Source organism: Bombus huntii, chromosome 1, assembly GCF_024542735.1.
Source record: "Bombus huntii isolate Logan2020A chromosome 1, iyBomHunt1.1, whole genome shotgun sequence".
In the NCBI taxonomy this organism is placed as follows: Eukaryota; Metazoa; Arthropoda; class Insecta; order Hymenoptera; family Apidae; genus Bombus; species Bombus huntii.
The window spans coordinates 20183429-20200771 of NC_066238.1; the positions used below are offsets into that span (position 1 = coordinate 20183429).

The following is a 17343-nucleotide window of genomic DNA, read 5'->3' on the forward strand; positions in this document are numbered from 1 at the left end:
TACAGTGCACTCTATCATATTCTAGGTTAATAGATGGCATTGTAGTGATGAGACATTTATTGTGAATATTCTTCCCAGCGGACGTTAGTAATAAAAAACATTCAAAAATTAATTTAAAAATTATTACATTAACCATAAAAAATTATTAATATTCTATATACAGTATTATCAGTCAATACAATTTGTAGATTAGAAAATCTTTTTTGATTATAAAAGATTGATACATTTATTATAGTGTACAAAAATGTGAATAAATAGAACAGAGTGTGTGTGAAAACTACTGCACAACCCTTCTATATTCATCAAGAATTTAATCGGTATTACTAGTGAGCTTAACCTCAACTCGCTACATCAACATCTCAATTTTTATTACGTTAATACATAATTGCTATATATTTATTCTGTGTTTAAAGGATTTAATTAAATTGCTACATTAGCATCATATGATAATATCACACATCATGCCTAAATAGAGTGCACGGATTCATATCTAGAGCTAGAGCGTACGTTTCCAGGAACTTTTAGTCGCTTCGTGTGTGAAACATTCTTCTTGTTCAGAGGCAAAGTTTGCTTACGAAAGCCGCGTGTTACGACTTACGACTTACGACCCACGCGATAGTTTACGCTTCATGGCGATTCTGTGTGTTATAGAATCAGTCACTGGTGGACCTAATATTCATCTTTTCTCGGGCTAAACTGTCCAGCGTTCTTTACGCAAAGTTTACATACTCCGTGTAAAAAAAGCAGTGTTGTTTATTTATGTAATTTGTGAGAGTATATATCTAAGGCGCGAAAATTGTACCTTGTGTACATCACATATTTCAAACAGGTGTCCAAAACCTAAATTGTACAGATTCGTGTATGTTGTAGAATAAATTAAACACAACCATCGAAACTTATATTGTGTCTTGTATTAACTATTACATCAATTGTACACATATAAGGTGCCTATATAGAACATACACGTATATATAACAGAAGTGTTTTCTAAAGAAAATACCTCGAATTGGTAATTTGTAAACTCGAGGAATAAATGAATATATCGTATTTATATAAGTGTTTTCGAAAGATGAAATTGGTGTGGAATTAGTGATTTGGAAACTGGAGAAATTAACGACTTATTAAAGATTAATTGTTTCCATATATAGATTAACGGATGGTAGAAAGTAGTATTGTTTTATTAAAAACTTCCGGGACGGTTCTTTAGTTTTCTTTTTTTAGCGAATGATTGGCCCAGTTTCGAAATCGTGGTTAATATAGCGATAACTGACTGAAGATTGCTCGAAATTAAAAAGAACGCGGTTTTACATATGTGATACGGCTATCTTCGCAATTTTTCTTCTTAATGTACTAAAAATATTATATTTTCAAGTAAACGTTTATGGATTTAATCTTTATCGATCGTTACTATTGTTCGATCAAAATGTCGGTAACTATTACGTTATACGTACTTATGTATTTGGCGAATATAATTCACGGTTCCACATTAACTGCACCCCCGCAATCGGCAGTGGTTGTCGCTTTCGAAGATATCTATGACATATCTTTACTAGCCAACACTTTGTCGGATCAAGGGATCGATACAACGTTAATTATACCGGAGTCCAACGAAGACGAAGTTTACGAAACTTTGATCGATGTTGAAGTGCTTACAGTGAAAATGGAAGTTGACAAATCTGCATATTCTACAAAGAAAACGATTCAAGCCTGTGAAGCTTTGTTAAAAGATGAACAAATCGCGAAGAAGATACAGGAAATTCAACCTACCTTCACTGTATTTCCTGCACTTTGGTATAGTTCAATATTGTTATATATATTTACAATCGAAGTGAATTTCATTAATGATGGTACTTTGTATCATTGCCGTGTAGTTTCCGAAAGAATTTTTAAAATTACATTAAAATCATTTTAAATATTTAGTAGCTTCGATTTCGTAGTAGCTTAAAAGTACTAAATATATCGAATTTTTGTAATTTTAGTATATTCCAATTACTTGCATTTTGATATCATTTTCTAATCATTCTAGACATAATTTACTTTCGGTAGTTGCTTTCTAAGTCAAGAATCATAGAAAAAATTATTTTTGACTCAAGAAGTTTTAAGTATTCTCTAGTTATCCTTGTCTTTAATTTTAATTTTTGCGATTAGGAATTGCAATTGAAAAAAATTAATATTTTTCATTTTTCGATTAAAAGTAAAAGAAGTATTAATGATTAAAAATAAAACTGATAATTAAATTATAGATTTCTCTAAGAAAGACTATGAATTACTTTCTAGTTTTAATAATTAAAAATTATATAAATAATAATATAGAAAATTATAATATCGTAGATAATAAATTTGTAGGCACGATGGATGTTTGCTTCCATGGGCAAGAGCTATTGAGTCTATTCCAGTGATATGGACGCGCAATCGAGAAGAAGAACTGTATGTTTTCGAATATACTGGTGCCGCTTTATCGGTCCAGAATACAGGAGTTTGGACCAGGTTGTGGATGAGTACTACAAGGAGGTCAATATTCTCCACGGCTCGGGATGAGTACGCGGTGTATGCTCTCCGGATAGTGGGAAAATACTTGCCAGACATCAGTCTCAATTTAGATAATCTATACGCTGATGTTCGCCTTATACTTTGGGACGCTGACGTTATCCTACGCTCGGATTATGCATTACTCACCCAGCTGATAGTGGAAGTGAGATATCAAAAATGTTTACTCCGATTCTGTTTCCTGTTCTCCTAATAAGATATTTTTCAATGTCCAGTACATTTAATCGCGCGTTTCGTTGTTAATGGCTAAAACTGGACTTGGAACAGTTTTAGATATTTGAAAATGAATAAATTTGCAAATTAAAAAATTAGAAAATTAGAAAATTAGAAAGTTAGAGAATTTAAAAAGTAGAACATTTCACATATAAAAGCCATTAATAATTCAGCAATCGCCGATTCTAAAATAACCTTCTCCCTTAACTTACACTATGATATTGAACTTATGCGAGGCTTAATTGATTAGTGCACTCGTTTGGAAAATGAACGGTTTAGGTTCGAATCCCAGTTCAGTAACTTGATACCTTTCCTCTTTTTCTTCTTACCACGTAACGTACGCCGTAATTCCCTAATAATACCACGCAATATCCATCTCTGTCTTTGGTGTATAATTAAAAATTATCGAAGAAGAACGTTCCGTTAACAATGTTTATTGTAGATCGGCTGTCATCACTGTAGAGGGGCACATCCATTACAAAGCGATCTACACAAGGCTCTGATCGAGTATCGAGTGGGTACAATTGTGGCTCTTCTGGATGAGAATTATGAGACGTTAATTAGGGAGCTTGCACAGAAATTACCTCAAGGCAGGGAGGGCCAAGCAGTAGTTTGGAAGAACATGAAATGGCAAAATTCAAATAATGCTCTACCAGAAAATCTTTTCGTTCACTCGAGAATTGATCGGCAAGATTTAATAGGTAAAAGATTACATTGAATTATAGTCTCCTCATAGAATCCTAGTAGGTTCCTGATTAAAACTAATTACTTTAACTCTTTCATTTTAAAGAACAATATCATTTAAAAGAGTATACACCAGGATTATTAATTTGACAGAAAAGCACTTACAATATTTAAAGTGCTTAAGATCAGGTGTTAAATTTTGGATATACTATTAGAATCATAGATAAAAGAGCAGGAAAGAAATGAAATTGACTTGTATTATTAGAACCATAAACAAAGCAAAATTTGTTGTTAGTGACCAAAATGACTTATACTCTTCTGCCTGCCTATGAGAGATATTATCTTTTCTTTTCTAACTTTTTTTATCACGTGTAAATTAATTAGGAAATATATTTTAAAATAATTTTGATAATATTATTATCATATTATTGCAGGTTATGGACGTACAAGAGTGGTATTAAGTCACTGTGCAGACACAGAACTCCTCGAAGCTGCTTTCCATGGAACTCCAGTCATATGTTTCCCCAGAAATCCCAACGAATTTAAAAATGCTGCACGAGCGGTTCAGTTAGGCTTTGCACGTTCCGCTGAAGAGATTCATATTTCATCTGGTGAAGAACTAGCTAATACTGTGACTCAGATTCATGAAACCATGGACTATCGCGAGAATGCTAGAAAAGTATCTTTAACCATTCGTGATAGAATAAATCCTGCTGTGGATAGGTTAATCTATTGGTTGCGTTACATGGCAAGGACAAAGGATTGGAATTTAGACTTCCTAACTCCAATCAGTCCAGCGAGGACCTTGAATGAAGATCTCCAATTCTTCCTTGGTCTCTTTGTAGGTATTATAGTTGGAATATTTTCGACAATAGGTTGTATGTTAGCAAGATATTTAGTCATATCTAAAAGAACACAAAGATCAAAGGGAAGATATACACGATAAAAATGTGATTGATCTAAAAGAGGAGAAAAAAAACATGGATTCGATAGGATGGATAATTACGGACACGTTTCGCATATGTATTTATATAAATGCACGTAGAGTACAGGTACATACAAATACAAATGTTACGAGCTAGGGTTTATCTCATTGCTAATGAAGAGATGTAACTATTACGAGAATACTTGATCGATAAGATTGATTGATGATTGATTGCTTGCTTGGAAAAAGCTAGAATGTATGATGTAGCATATTATCAACGACGAGGAGAGAAAAATAAATTACAATTTGTCAATACTGCGCTCTGTATGTCGTCTCGTTGCACGAGTGCTCGCTCGTGTGCGTTATCGCCTAAATCCTTAAAAACGTACGGACGAATCAGTACTTATAGTTCATTCGATTCTCTTTCTCTCTAGCTCGTTCGCTCTCTCTCTCTCTCTCTCTCTCTCTTTTAAGGCCATGTTCCTCTAATTAGATCAGCTGCCTTTGTTTATGCCGTTCAAACAGAGATTGATTTATTCATGCAACGAATATACAGTGTGTTCCATTCTAAGCATTGATATTTCATATCATTCAAATTATTTCAATGTCGAGATTTAAATGAGATTTCAATGTTATCATTGTTTATTTTCACGTCTTCATTTTATTCTGTTTTTGTAATCCATGAAAGATGTACATTGGATTAATTTGTATATTTGAAATCTTGTAAACAAATGAAAAATATGAAAATAGGTTTTCTTCATAATCTTTGTAGAATAATAGTGAAACATTTTTCACTTGCAACGAATAATTTTCGGAATCGTTCAAAGATATAATCTAAATATAACACCCTGTACATTCGCATATCGTTGCTATCGACACATGTCATCAAACAATTCGTTACCTCATATAGATTTAAGAAAAAAAGATCATCGTCACGTAAGACGGGTGTAAAAAAACCGATCTTCGTATAAAATATTGGTCATTGTAAAAAGAAGAAAAAAATACAGAGTAAAAGCTGTACATATATTCAGTATAAAAAATTGTTTTTAGTATAAAAAAGAAGATTAAAAAATTGTCTCGTAAAAGCGAAAAATCATCGAGCAATCGTAATTAAGAGATCGCGACACATGATCAATTCGGACTTCGTAATTGACTAGACTGTGATCCATCTAGATCAGCGTGGCTGAAATGCGACGAAACGGTAGCTTCCACTTCGCGCAATGAGATATTATAGAACGTTACTCCCTATGAAGAAATACAATAAAATATACTGATGGAAGTTGTTTCATGAGGATGAATAAAAAGCAAAGAAACGAAATGAAAGAACAAAGAAAGGAAAAATAAAAGATGAGAGGAGGGAGGCTGCGGAAAACGCAGGAGCGATCACTCTTTTCAAAATGCTCCAGTTTCTCTCTCAATGCAGCATTCAATGAATCTAATTAACATCGATCGTGTTTTCATGCATAGCTGGCAGAAGCGATATAGCGTGATTACAAGTCTATTTCATAGCCCTAACGGCAATCTAAAACATAGATATATTATGTCAACTCAGAATTGCTTCTTCGTTTGTAGCACATTTAAACAAATATTGTACATTATACAATTTGAGAAGCAAATTTTAGAATTTCATAATTTACTATCTTTTCACACAGTGCACATTATACTAAAATTGTGAATATACATTCACACATTTAAGTATCAGTTCACGTTTATAACTTGAAGTTCAAGATGCCGCTATGAGACACCTATGATTCTAGATGCGACAATATCAATGTCGCCGTTTAATGTTTCAATTTATATAACCTCACTATGTTGCTTCCACCAACAATACATGTTCTGTATGTATATATGCTTATCTATATACAGCGCGGCAGTCGTGGACGTAAAATCTACAAAACGGTAAGGAGACAGTATGTACAGTCATTGGCAGAATTGTTCCCGAATCGAGTGACTCGAGGCGAACTGTCGAGAGCGGATATGTGTTGCTATCGCGGCCTCCTTTTCCTTTATTTGTTCCCTACACTCCTCTCCCGCTCTCTGTACTCTTTTCTCTGATGTAGACTCTCGCTTTCGTAGTCCGCCTCGCTCCTCGTAACTCGCATTGTTCGCCGATACGCGGCCGACATACTGCGAGTAGTGTACAGTGAGTCGTGAAAGTACATATTTAGACGCCTGCAGACGTAAAGCATAACGCGTATGGCTTGCATAAGTTACGCTGGAACTTTTAAAATATGGTTCCAAGAGGCTATATAGCTTGGACAAATTCGGGGGAGCCGCTCAAGATCGTCGCTTCGCCATCCTCACCACTCAATGTTTGGTCACTATATCGTTATATCTTTAACATTTTTTTATAATTCGGACTTTGACATATTTTATTATTGATAATTATAAAATGTTACGTTAAATATGAAAATTATGTTCAAAAGTTATTGGATGCGTTATAGCCAGAACAGTATTTTAAAAGTTTCGGTATAACCTATATAGCGTTTCATTTCCGGCTGCAAAGCGCATAAGCGTATTTTTGCAGCTCACTGTAATTCGCTTCGTATTTAGGTGAAGACAAGGTGGTTCTAGGCGCTAGAGAGCATTGGTATACAATGAGATACCTACACATCGTGGAGGTTTTTACTTCGAATATAAATAAGACTCTCGCGCCATACGCAAATGTGCGAGCACGAACAGAAAATTAGAAAAGAAGAGGAAAACAAAAATATGGAAAGAAAGGAAACAGTTGAAAAATGGAAAGAAAGGAATAGAGGGAAGAATGGTCGTCGAGTGGCCTAATATCTCGCCTATATTACTCTATTTCATCCTCGTGTTCAGATTCTCGCTTATCCGGACACTCGATCTCGTTCACGCGGAAACACTCGCACGCTTCTCTATTATCGTCATGTTCTCACTCTCTCTCCCTCTCGCGTCAGCAAAAATCGTAAATTATTAACATATTGAGTTTCAGCCAAGGATCAGTACGCTGCGAATACGTTTAGCTGCTCTCAATGTCGAATAAAATATTCATCGCTACACAGTAGTTTCATCGATTAAAACAAGATCCTTTTCGAAAGGTTCAATTTCGCTCTTCCTACGATTACGTAAATTGTAGTATAAGACGAGCACTATTGCGCGCATGATATATGCTCTTATAGTCGAGCCCAATTCCCGTTACATTTTTAGATATCCGTGGAAATTGGTGAATTGGTAATTTTTCATCGTCGATCCTCAACATGTTAACATTTACATAAATAATGGTGCACCTGAGAGCCAGACTAATATAATAAGCCACGTAACTGTGCAACCGCATAGACACCTTGGACTCACTGTCGCAACGTTAATACTGAGACGACTCCAGTTTTATGACAGGCATCTTTTTTACTCCAAAGTTCTTTCTACAGGATGTTCTATTTTGCTTGGATTATTTTAAATATCTCTATGGTGTTTGATAATATGAAAAATGATGCTTTCTAAAATAACTAAATTTTGTTTATCTTAAGAGATATTTCGGCGATTGTTCAGAATTGTTTTCGATTATTCAATAATTCAGGATTACTCAAAGTTCAGATTTTTTTATATGTTAACACTTCCACAAGTAACTCAGTAACAATTCTTTCAATTGAAAGCAATATGACTTTTTGATGGGTGTAATTAATCCGTTTCTATTACCAAAAACAACAGAGATATTAAGGTATCACGTGTATCATTTTGTACATCGTAAACACGTTTAGATACATCCTGACATCTTAACATTCTAACCGTCCGGAAACTACATTATATACGCTCAAGGTCGATAGTTGCCGAAGCGCGGTGGACTTACGACACTCTGACTGTCAGGTACAGAATGCACTATAAACGTAACGTGTTACTCTTCGTAGCCTCTCGCGGCGCTTTTCTCTACTCGGCACGCGACTGACTTCCATATCTGGAGCCAAATCGGCCTCGATTGAATTAACTTAAACAAACAAAAAAAAAAAAAAAAAAAAGAAAAAAATACAAACTAAAAGAAACAAATATCAGAAAAAGAAAAAACACGGGGATGGTAGATGCGCGATCTCTACCCTGATTCCATTGCGACCATGAGAACGGGCCATCGTGTATCGAGGGATCGTGGAGAAACTGCCTCGACGCAGAGGGTCGTTAAGCACCTTTCGGTAGGTAGGCCGACCGGAATGCAATTTTTTTTGCTTCTTCTTCTTCTTTTTTCCTTTTCTTATCTTTTCTTTTGTTTACCGCCTAATTGCACACGTGCTCTTCCCGTTTGTGCCGACACAGCTCGCACTTCACGTGACAACACCAGACGAATCGACAATTGCATTTCTCGGTCACGTCCCGGACTCTCGTCTGGTATCCCCGACCGCAGCATAGTAATCGACATCCGTCCAAACCAAGGGATGTTCGATTGCATATCCTTCCTCTAGTCCCGGGAATACCGAGCCTAAAAATAGAGATATTTAGAAAAGATGTTCTAAATTAAAAATGTTTCAATTATGAAAAATTGTATTTTAAAATTGATTTTATTGAGTGTAAATGTTCTTGTTATTGAGGACCCAAAAATTGAGTTATGGGTTGTATGAAATCAGGTAACACTGAAGGCTATTTCTTTTAATATTGTGGTTTTGAACTTTCGTGAATATTACTGCCATCTGCATTTCAAACGAGAACTACAGTAGTAAGAACTGAGTGACTACTGTAAACTAAAGTGGAATAGTAACTAAAATAAATGTTATAGTACGATTTTAACTTAATAAGTGCTTTAGTTTTAAATTTAATATACAAAATAAATGTATAAAAGAAATAATATAAAAAATAGTAATGTTCAACTTCTCACGTGATATTTTTTTCACAATAGTCAGGACTATCTTCAAGGTACACTAGGTCCGTTTTATTAGGTCGTTTGAGGTCTGGACGAGCAGGCCTCAATCTCGCTGGTCTTCTACCTCCACGTTGTGCCAGTCGTACCAACGCTGCTCCTTCGTGCAACGCGGCTAACGCTGCCCCAGCCACCCTGAATGCCGGCAGTCTTCTCCAACAGACGCGTACGCTGCATGACCCAGACATTCCTAAGACAATAAAACAATTATGTTTCAATAGACATTTAGAAAAATAAAAAGAAAAGATTATAAGTATGTATATGTAATATGAAGAACATTAAGAAACTTAAAGTGGTAAAACTTACTAGGGACTTGGAACATCTGTATTAAGATTCTGAAGAGTACAGAAAGGCATAAAGAACTACAGTAATGTTTTGAATTTGTGGAATTCTTTTACAGAGTATTTTATGACATATAAAATTCAATAAGCAATATTTTAATACAAGTCTAATAAGATTCTCTAACCTTACAATTGAAAACCTCCTTTATTCTTAAAAAGTACATTGAAATACAAGTAAATCACAAATTTGTGACTCAAACACTTCCTGCTATTCATTGTTTCCTATATAAAAACGCATTAATTGTTTTAGTATCTAAAGCAAACATTTGATATCTACCTCAAGTATTCTTTATCATACTACACATGTATTTTTATTGATCCTGGTATTTCTTTATTTTTCAAACCTAATTATCAATATGAAAACTTCTAAAAAACGGACAAGGAAGAATAGCCGCTGGTTTCACGAGATTGATAAAACGAACGTCACATTCCTTCTTTTCACGGCATGCTTTGAGGCTGAAACAGGTCTCAGGAGAGATTCTTCTACCCATGAATCTGTACACGCATGAACGCAGCGAACCAACGACGAGATGTGGAGTGGGGAAAGGCAAGGGATTGGTGAAATCCTAAGTCGTTAAAGCGTGAGGAATGAAAAATAAGAGCGTAGATAGAGGACCTTATCTGTATAACACGTTAATAGCTCACCATGGCATTTGCACACGCGTTGCATTCTCGAGCGAACCGCGCGCCTGCCAGATTCGCTATCATGCTTCCTCATCAGCTGGCCAGCCAGCCCTTTTGGTCCGTGCAGCACACCCTCCTTCACGGGTTCCTCGCTACTATCAGACCATTCTCGCGAGAATTTCTCTCCGAAGTGGATGTCCTGAATGAGGAACAAAATTGGTTTTGTTATGAGGTTAGGTCTAATATGACATTAGAGCAGAGGAATTGTTTTAGTAAAAGTCGACACGATTTTTGGAGTAAACTTTCAAAAGGTGTAGCTTTGAGAAAGTAACGCAATATTTTGTAATTAAATTTTGGATAAAGCAGTGGTACTTTCTACTTTGTTTTAGGAATTTTTCGTGATGAGTATTAAAAAATCAATAGAATGCAAAAATATTGGAATGCTAGGGAAATTTTATATTTACATATTTAGTAAGTATGTTAAGGAGATAAATGTTTCATGAATATCTTAACAAGGAAAAAAGAATAGTTATTTAAAGAGAAAAGATAAAAAGTCGATTTATCTGTGATCGAAAATGTATCTGTTTGTTAAATACAATTTTTAAACTGATTGCTAGCCCTTCATGCATCTAACTGAAACAATACACTCGTTACAGTATCGAGCAGTACTTGGATCACCGATTCCCTATACATATATGCATATATATATATTCGTTCGTTAAGCGCTACTTTTATCTAACTAACTCGCAATACTCGACGGTTCGAGCACCACTCGAACCACTATTGACCTAGTAATGTATCTGCCTCTCGATGCCAACGATAAACCCACAGGAAAAAGGAAACAATAATCTCAACCAGTATACTATCAAATGCAAGATTCCATGTAATCTTCTCATCCACTTGAAAATTTCAATTTTTTCCATTTATGATCTCAAAACCTTTTAATTGTCTTGATCAACAAAAAGGGCCACAATTAGCAACGAGAGCTTCTATTGGGAATTTAAAGAAGAAAGGAACCCATTAAAATTCCCTCGATTTAGAAAAATCATAAATAACATTTTTCTTTAAAACAAACTTGTAAATGTGATAGAGTGCAAAGGATAGCATAGAGAGCATAATAGAGTCGGGTATATTTTTCACTTTATATTTCAAAAGCGGTATTTCAAACAATTTTAAAACTAATAGTATATAATTATATAGATAGATAGTATAGATTTTTATGCATATATGGAAAACTCGACGATGCAACATTTTGCACAGTGGGACATGGAAAATTACATAAAATGTTCAAAGCATACTATAATTTATACTAGATGAAGCAAATTTCGTTTTAACCTACATCGTTTAAATATTTTGGTAAAAATATAAATTTACATAAACATCCACAGTCTGCATATAACTTTTCCTTTTCTTGTCATCTCTTCATAACCAATATTGTTTAAAATTGTTTAGACATGGCTTTTAGAATATAAGATGAAAAGACATGGCTTTTAGAATATAAGATGAAAAGACATCTCTTTTAGAATATAAGATGAAAAGACATCGCTTTTAGAATATAAGACGAAAAATCTATTTCACCAGAAACTTTTATACACTGATATGTCTTTTGCAAACTTGCTAACGGACAGCTTTTATGCATTTAATCCTTCCCCAGTTAAGATTTAGCATTAAACCGCTTTTCCTTAAACAGGCATTGTTCGTTTGGAGGGTAAGAAATTCCAACTGAAAGCGCCAACTAACAAACGGACGACTTATCGACGAGAGGTATAACGGTGGTAGCGATATTCGTTAGCCAAGCTCGAGGCACGACAGTGTCGGCAAACATCATTATCTCGGAAATCTGTCAACGGGCTGAAGCCGTAGACGAAATGTGGTATCCCATGGGATAGAACAGCGGGGCTTGTTAAGGAATCCGTGCCCGGAACTTGGGAAAGGCCAGAGGCCGCAGAAGTGGGCGAGTGGGTAATCCCGAAGGTAAAAGCAGCGCCACTTTCCCGACACTTCCCGCTCTTCTTCCTGCCACGTGAGTTCCTCGAGAGCACGTGTCTCCCTCCTTCCGTCTCTTGCTGCTTCTTCTCTTCTTTTTTTCCCTCGGTCATCTGTCTAGCCCGCCTTTTTTTCTCGCTATACGCTCGCCTTTTCTCTGTTGTCTTTTCTCACGCTTTCCTCTCTTTGTTCCTTTCTTTTAGAATTGGAGATTTTCTGCTCTCTTGGATAGGAATTCTTGAAGAAGATTTCTTTTTGCAAAATTCTGCTTACTTTCTGTGCCTATTTTCTTTGTTGTTTTGTTCTTTCTGCTTCATTCTTATCTTTCATAAATTCTTTTTTTTATATTCTTCTACTAAATACTCTACGTTTTCTGATATCATTCTGTTTTCTTTTAAATATCTAAACAATTTTATGTTTCTCTTATCCCCTTTTCACGCTTTATTTATTCCCCTTTTCTAATTCCTCCATCTCTTTGTCGTCTTTTTCTTTATAATCTCTGTAATCATTCTAATTTTCGATTCTTTTCCCTTTTCATTTCTTCTCAATTTCCGCTATCATACCTTGCACCTCTAATATAATGTTTTCTTCTCTTATCCGTTTTTCCTCTTCCCCACTCTTGTTTCTTTATAATCTTTGTAATCTTGTTAAATTACAACCTTTACTTCTTCTCATTTTCATACTTTACACCCTTTGGTACAATTCTATCCTCACTTACTTTCTTACCTCTTCTTTTTCTCTATCGCCATTTATTTCCTTTTTCTAGCTCCTCCACCCCGCTCCCATCAATTTTTTTCGTCCACGATTTGTCCTCGAGCATCGTGTCTCCAATTGCCCTCCACTTCTTCCACCCCTTTCTCCACCCATCTCTCTATTTATCTTCTATCTTACCCTCTCTCTTTCTCTTTTTCTCTCTGCACGTATTTACGTTCTCATGTGCATCGCTCACGTTCCGAGTTACGTGGCCGATATGTCCGGGCTGTGTGCGGGGGCAGGAGGTGGCGGGTTGTTGCAACTTAACAAGCTTAGCCCCCTTAATCCCCTTGTAAGCTAGCAATGTCTACAAGGGGTCAGCCGTACGCATGAAATGCATCCGTTTACAGGACGAGCTTTGTCTTCGTTCCAGGGTTAAGGTTTACGTCGACCGACCGTGCTGAGATCGAGACGACAAATTGGGGATGCCTGTGCGGGGCAGTGCTTCGCCCGTGCGCTTCAGGGGTGGCCTCTCCGTTCTACAGGGTCAACAAAATAACTAGATTCTTAGATTACTCCTTTTTTATTTGTCATTTCTATTTTTTCTTTTTAGGGTGTCTATTTATAACTATTATACAAAGCATTCAAAGATAAAATAATACAAATGACACAAGTGTTTAATCTGAGGGTACTGTTGATAAAGGTAAATTTTGGAAAAGATTATTTTAGTTAGAAAGCTAGAGTTATTTTGATAAATGAAAATTTACATTCAATTTTCAATCAATTTAATTTTCATTTTGATAAATGAAAATTATACAGACGTTAGTTCAGAGAATGTTCAACTGCGTTAAAAGTTACTTCAGAAGAAATCACTAAAAATCATTTTACTAAAGGTTATTTTATTATAATTTGATAAAATTGTGGGTGAAGGTGAATCTTAAGAAAGATTATTTTATCAATGTTTATTGTAGAGAAATCTATATACTTTTAAATATTAAAATATATATTATGTATGGCTATAAAAGTTTAGAAATTTATGTATTTTTTTACAAAGTTGGGCAACTTTTTTCTATTTCACTTCTGATAGCTTACAAAAATTCTTTTCAGTTTCAGATCCATATCTTTGTAGCACCCTCTACATGTTTTTTTATGAAATAATAATTTTTTAATTTGCTTCACATGAAAGAATATCTTAGAAAGAATATCTAGCGTAAAAAATGATAGCAGTCTTAAGGTCCCTAGAAAACAAAATAAAAAACGTAGTGAAATCATGAATATATAATACAACCCGTAGTCCAATTTATTCTGGATAAAACGCATTTTGATCGGCTCATTAACGACGAAAACACTCAAGATAACGGAGATTCACCCTGTACATCATTCCCACGTTTCCCGCCCATAAACTACTAACAACACTGATTCGAAGTTAATATACTTCAGAATGAAACAGCGTTTTCCTACCCTAGTCAAGCCTCTTTCACCAAATTAACTAATTTCCACTGATTTCGGCCGACCACTTTATCAAATAATTCATATTATGCTTCAGAGATGGAATATTTTTTTTAGTATATAATAGAAATATATTTAACTTTCTACATCAATTTTTAATTTACTAAATTATTCCATTTAACATCTCTATTAAAAAATAGTCTATGCATTCAAATAAAATTCTAGTCGATAAAAGAATTCTAAGATATTTCCTAAAATTTAATGAAAAATATCTAAAGATTTCATTAAAAGAAAAATCTCACTAAATCTCAACAGAAAGTGTCAATATTTCAATTTTAATAAGTTTCCAAAATTCTTCTTAAAGAGGAAAAAGATTCATAACCTCAAACTAATTTCAACGTACAAAGAAATTGTAAAATATTTTTCAAAGTTCTATTTCCAACATTATTAAAATTTCCATTAAGTAATTAAGCTATATATTTAAAATCTATTTGTCTCGAGAAGAAAGCATAAAAAAAGCGTTGAAAGCGTTGTCGACTCTAGTGTACCAGCAGTTCCCGAGAAAAAGCTAACCACTGTTGTTCTCTGTATCGGTGAGGGGTTTGTCCCTTGCCCCCTGCACGCGGAACACGAAGAAAAGGATACTGTTACGTATACACCGGTCTGTTCTCCTCAGTCCTGAAAAGGGTGGAAAATAATCGTCGTTTGTCGGCGGAACGGAATTTCATTAAGTTCCACGGCAGCCGTTTAGATTGATTTACGATCGATACACGATAAAGTGAAAAGAAGAAAATTGATCAAGAACTCGCGAGCGACTCCGGTTTCGTGTTTCCACGAAATTGAAAACGCCGCCTTAAGCTCGCCGCTCGCGATGTAATTCGACCGTCTGCGCGCGTTGCCTCGCTTAATTAACGGACGTTGTTGCGTAAGAACCAAGAGAGGAATTCGTTAAAGTGAATCGAAATTAATTAAGTTGCCAAGGTTTTTAGAAGGGTGGAAATACTCCCGAATAAATGTTGCTTCATGTTATGAAATTAAACACTAGAATAATATTCTGATATATTATTAGGATGCAATTGTTTTTTGCAAGATATAATAGTATGTTTTTATACATACAGTAAACACAATTTAATAAATGTATTTTCATATAGTTTTAAGTACCTTGTAATTTTTGTAAGAAAGAGTGGTTGTATCGTTTGTAATACAAAAAATTTAATAAACGAAATGGTAGTTTTCACGACACAAAATACATGTAGTATTAAAGACTTCAATTCTCTAAAAAGGTATTGTATCGTTTATATACTATATTCTCAAGCAGTACAGAATTGCTATCATATAATCACTGAATTCTCCTCTATACTATTTGTCTCTTATCTTTTTAAATATCATGACTTATTCAAACTAAACCATTCTCTATCCTGTATCATATAAATGAAGTCTCAATAAATCAACCAATAACCTACAAGAATAAAAAGAACATTGTATCATCTCCAATTTTTAAATTAAAAACTTAATTACCAACTCATCAAAGCTTATATGTATAATATTTCCACTTCATATATATATCATCATGTACTTTAATACTAATTTTATCAGGCTTGGTTAAATGACTGGTTTCAAAATTTAATTTAAAATTGTGCATTCATTGTTACCTCTATTGTTCATCTAACTTTATGTAAACTCTTATATTAACAAAAATCGACAAATTGATTAATCAGATAATATAAGAATTAATATAACATAAAGTTAGATGAGCAAAAGAAATAACAATGGATGTACAATCTTAAATTAAATTTTAAAACCGGTCGTTTGACCGGCCCTGGTAAGGTTAGTTTAACAGCAAGTAATATTATTAAAGATTTCTTTATAAGGAACAAGCCTAAGGAAGGTTAAAGGATAAGACGAGTCGAATTTATGGTATCATTTGCCCGCACGTTATTTTTCAAAGGAGAAGGGAATACAAATAGAGGGGAAATTACCTCGCTGCAGCCGCCCCATTGCCAATTATTCGGGTGGCGTGTTCTGACTCGGTTGTCGCACGAGCAATCGGTGAGTTCGCCCCTGGAACAGGCTCTGGTGACACTGTAAGCAACTCCCGCCGCCGATATTGCGTACACGAACGCTGCCTCGCGACTGTCTGCAAAGATGCACCGGAATTTCTCCGTTGTAGCACAAGTTTTTCCATTTTCTGCAAGCTGCTAGCGTATTTTACTCTAATAAAAAACAAAATTATACCGCTACACCTGCACCGTGAGAGGTTTAATTAAAAAAAATTATTTCTCGCTCACGGGGAAAAGATATCTTTTAATTGTTTTGGATTGCATTATGTGTTAAATATGAAAGCTTTGGGGCTACGTGTTCCGTATTGTACGCTTCTTAACACGTAGTTAAAGTTTAAACAAAATTCCTAAGAATCTCATTTTCTCGGAGAAATACTTTAATTACCTTTATAATCATGGCTATATCTATGTTTACATCTGTGTCTGTATCTACATACGAATTTATGTGTATTACAGTATATGCTTATATAAATATAAATTGAATATATAGTGTTATTATAGTTACTACTTTTATCCTCAGTTACCAAAAACCTACTGTCAAATCAAATTTCCATCCTGCTTCAAATACGCCAACCATAACCTCTGAATACATCCATTTTCACGTCGAACTAAAACTTCTCTTCATCTTAAGCTACCACTTTGCGAGGATCTCCTCTTACTGCGCATGCGTCTTAAGCTTTATTCCCTTCAAGACGAAGATTTTACTTACTGACTAGCATCACACCGCCGAAAATGTTGTCCGGATTTTCCGGGCTGATGGAGCAATTCCATCTGGCCGACCGAAACTGGTGCTGACATTCCTCAATGGCCAACCTCGCGCCCGCGCTGACTGCCTGAAAGTAAAAACTGTGAAAACCACGAATGGAAAAGAAAACAATTTCACATGAATATGCATACATACGAGTCTTCCAAAAACCATGCTGATCAACTTGATAAATTAAAATGCAGAGAAAAATGATA

At 35.0% G+C, this 17343-nt stretch overlaps 2 protein-coding genes across 3 annotated transcripts in view; one reads left to right on the forward strand and one right to left on the reverse strand.

Moving 5' to 3' along the window:
- The first annotated feature begins 71 nt into the window (after nucleotides 1-71).
- On the forward strand, nucleotides 72-8371 carry LOC126864442 (UDP-glucuronosyltransferase 2A2-like). Of its 2 annotated transcripts, XM_050615817.1 has the most exons (5): nucleotides 72-317; nucleotides 1575-1791; nucleotides 2347-2692; nucleotides 3203-3461; nucleotides 3879-8371. In XM_050615817.1, the coding sequence occupies exons 2-5, from the start codon at nucleotides 1661-1663 to the stop codon at nucleotides 4388-4390; spliced, it is 1248 nt and encodes a 415-aa protein (XP_050471774.1). In that variant the 5' UTR covers nucleotides 72-317; nucleotides 1575-1660; the 3' UTR covers nucleotides 4391-8371. The 2 variants fall into 2 exon arrangements, with proteins under 2 accessions (XP_050471774.1, XP_050471766.1); XM_050615809.1 differs by having other exon boundaries at nucleotides 72-1791.
- LOC126864495 (protein Wnt-1-like) overlaps nucleotides 5089-17343 on the reverse strand; it is a 76965-nt gene continuing 64710 nt past the window's right edge. The window contains exons 3-7 of the mRNA XM_050615913.1: nucleotides 17093-17216; nucleotides 16303-16460; nucleotides 10217-10394; nucleotides 9189-9420; nucleotides 5089-8795 (exon numbers count right to left, since the gene is read on the reverse strand). Of these exons, the coding sequence (XP_050471870.1) occupies nucleotides 8594-8795; nucleotides 9189-9420; nucleotides 10217-10394; nucleotides 16303-16460; nucleotides 17093-17216 (894 nt within the window). The 3' untranslated portion in view covers nucleotides 5089-8593. The remainder of the gene's footprint in view (nucleotides 8796-9188; nucleotides 9421-10216; nucleotides 10395-16302; nucleotides 16461-17092; nucleotides 17217-17343) is intronic.

Excerpts from the sequence above, each read along its gene's own strand:
- LOC126864442 (XM_050615809.1), top strand. The coding sequence starts at position 1,382 with ATGGATTTAATCTTTATCGATCGTTACTATTGTTCGATCAAAATGTCG. Across the intron at positions 1,792-2,346 it reads ACTGTATTTCCTGCACTTTG|GCACGATGGATGTTTGCTTC; the intron begins GTATAGTTCAAT and ends ATAAATTTGTAG. Across the intron at positions 3,462-3,878 it reads TGATCGGCAAGATTTAATAG|GTTATGGACGTACAAGAGTG; the intron begins GTAAAAGATTAC and ends ATATTATTGCAG.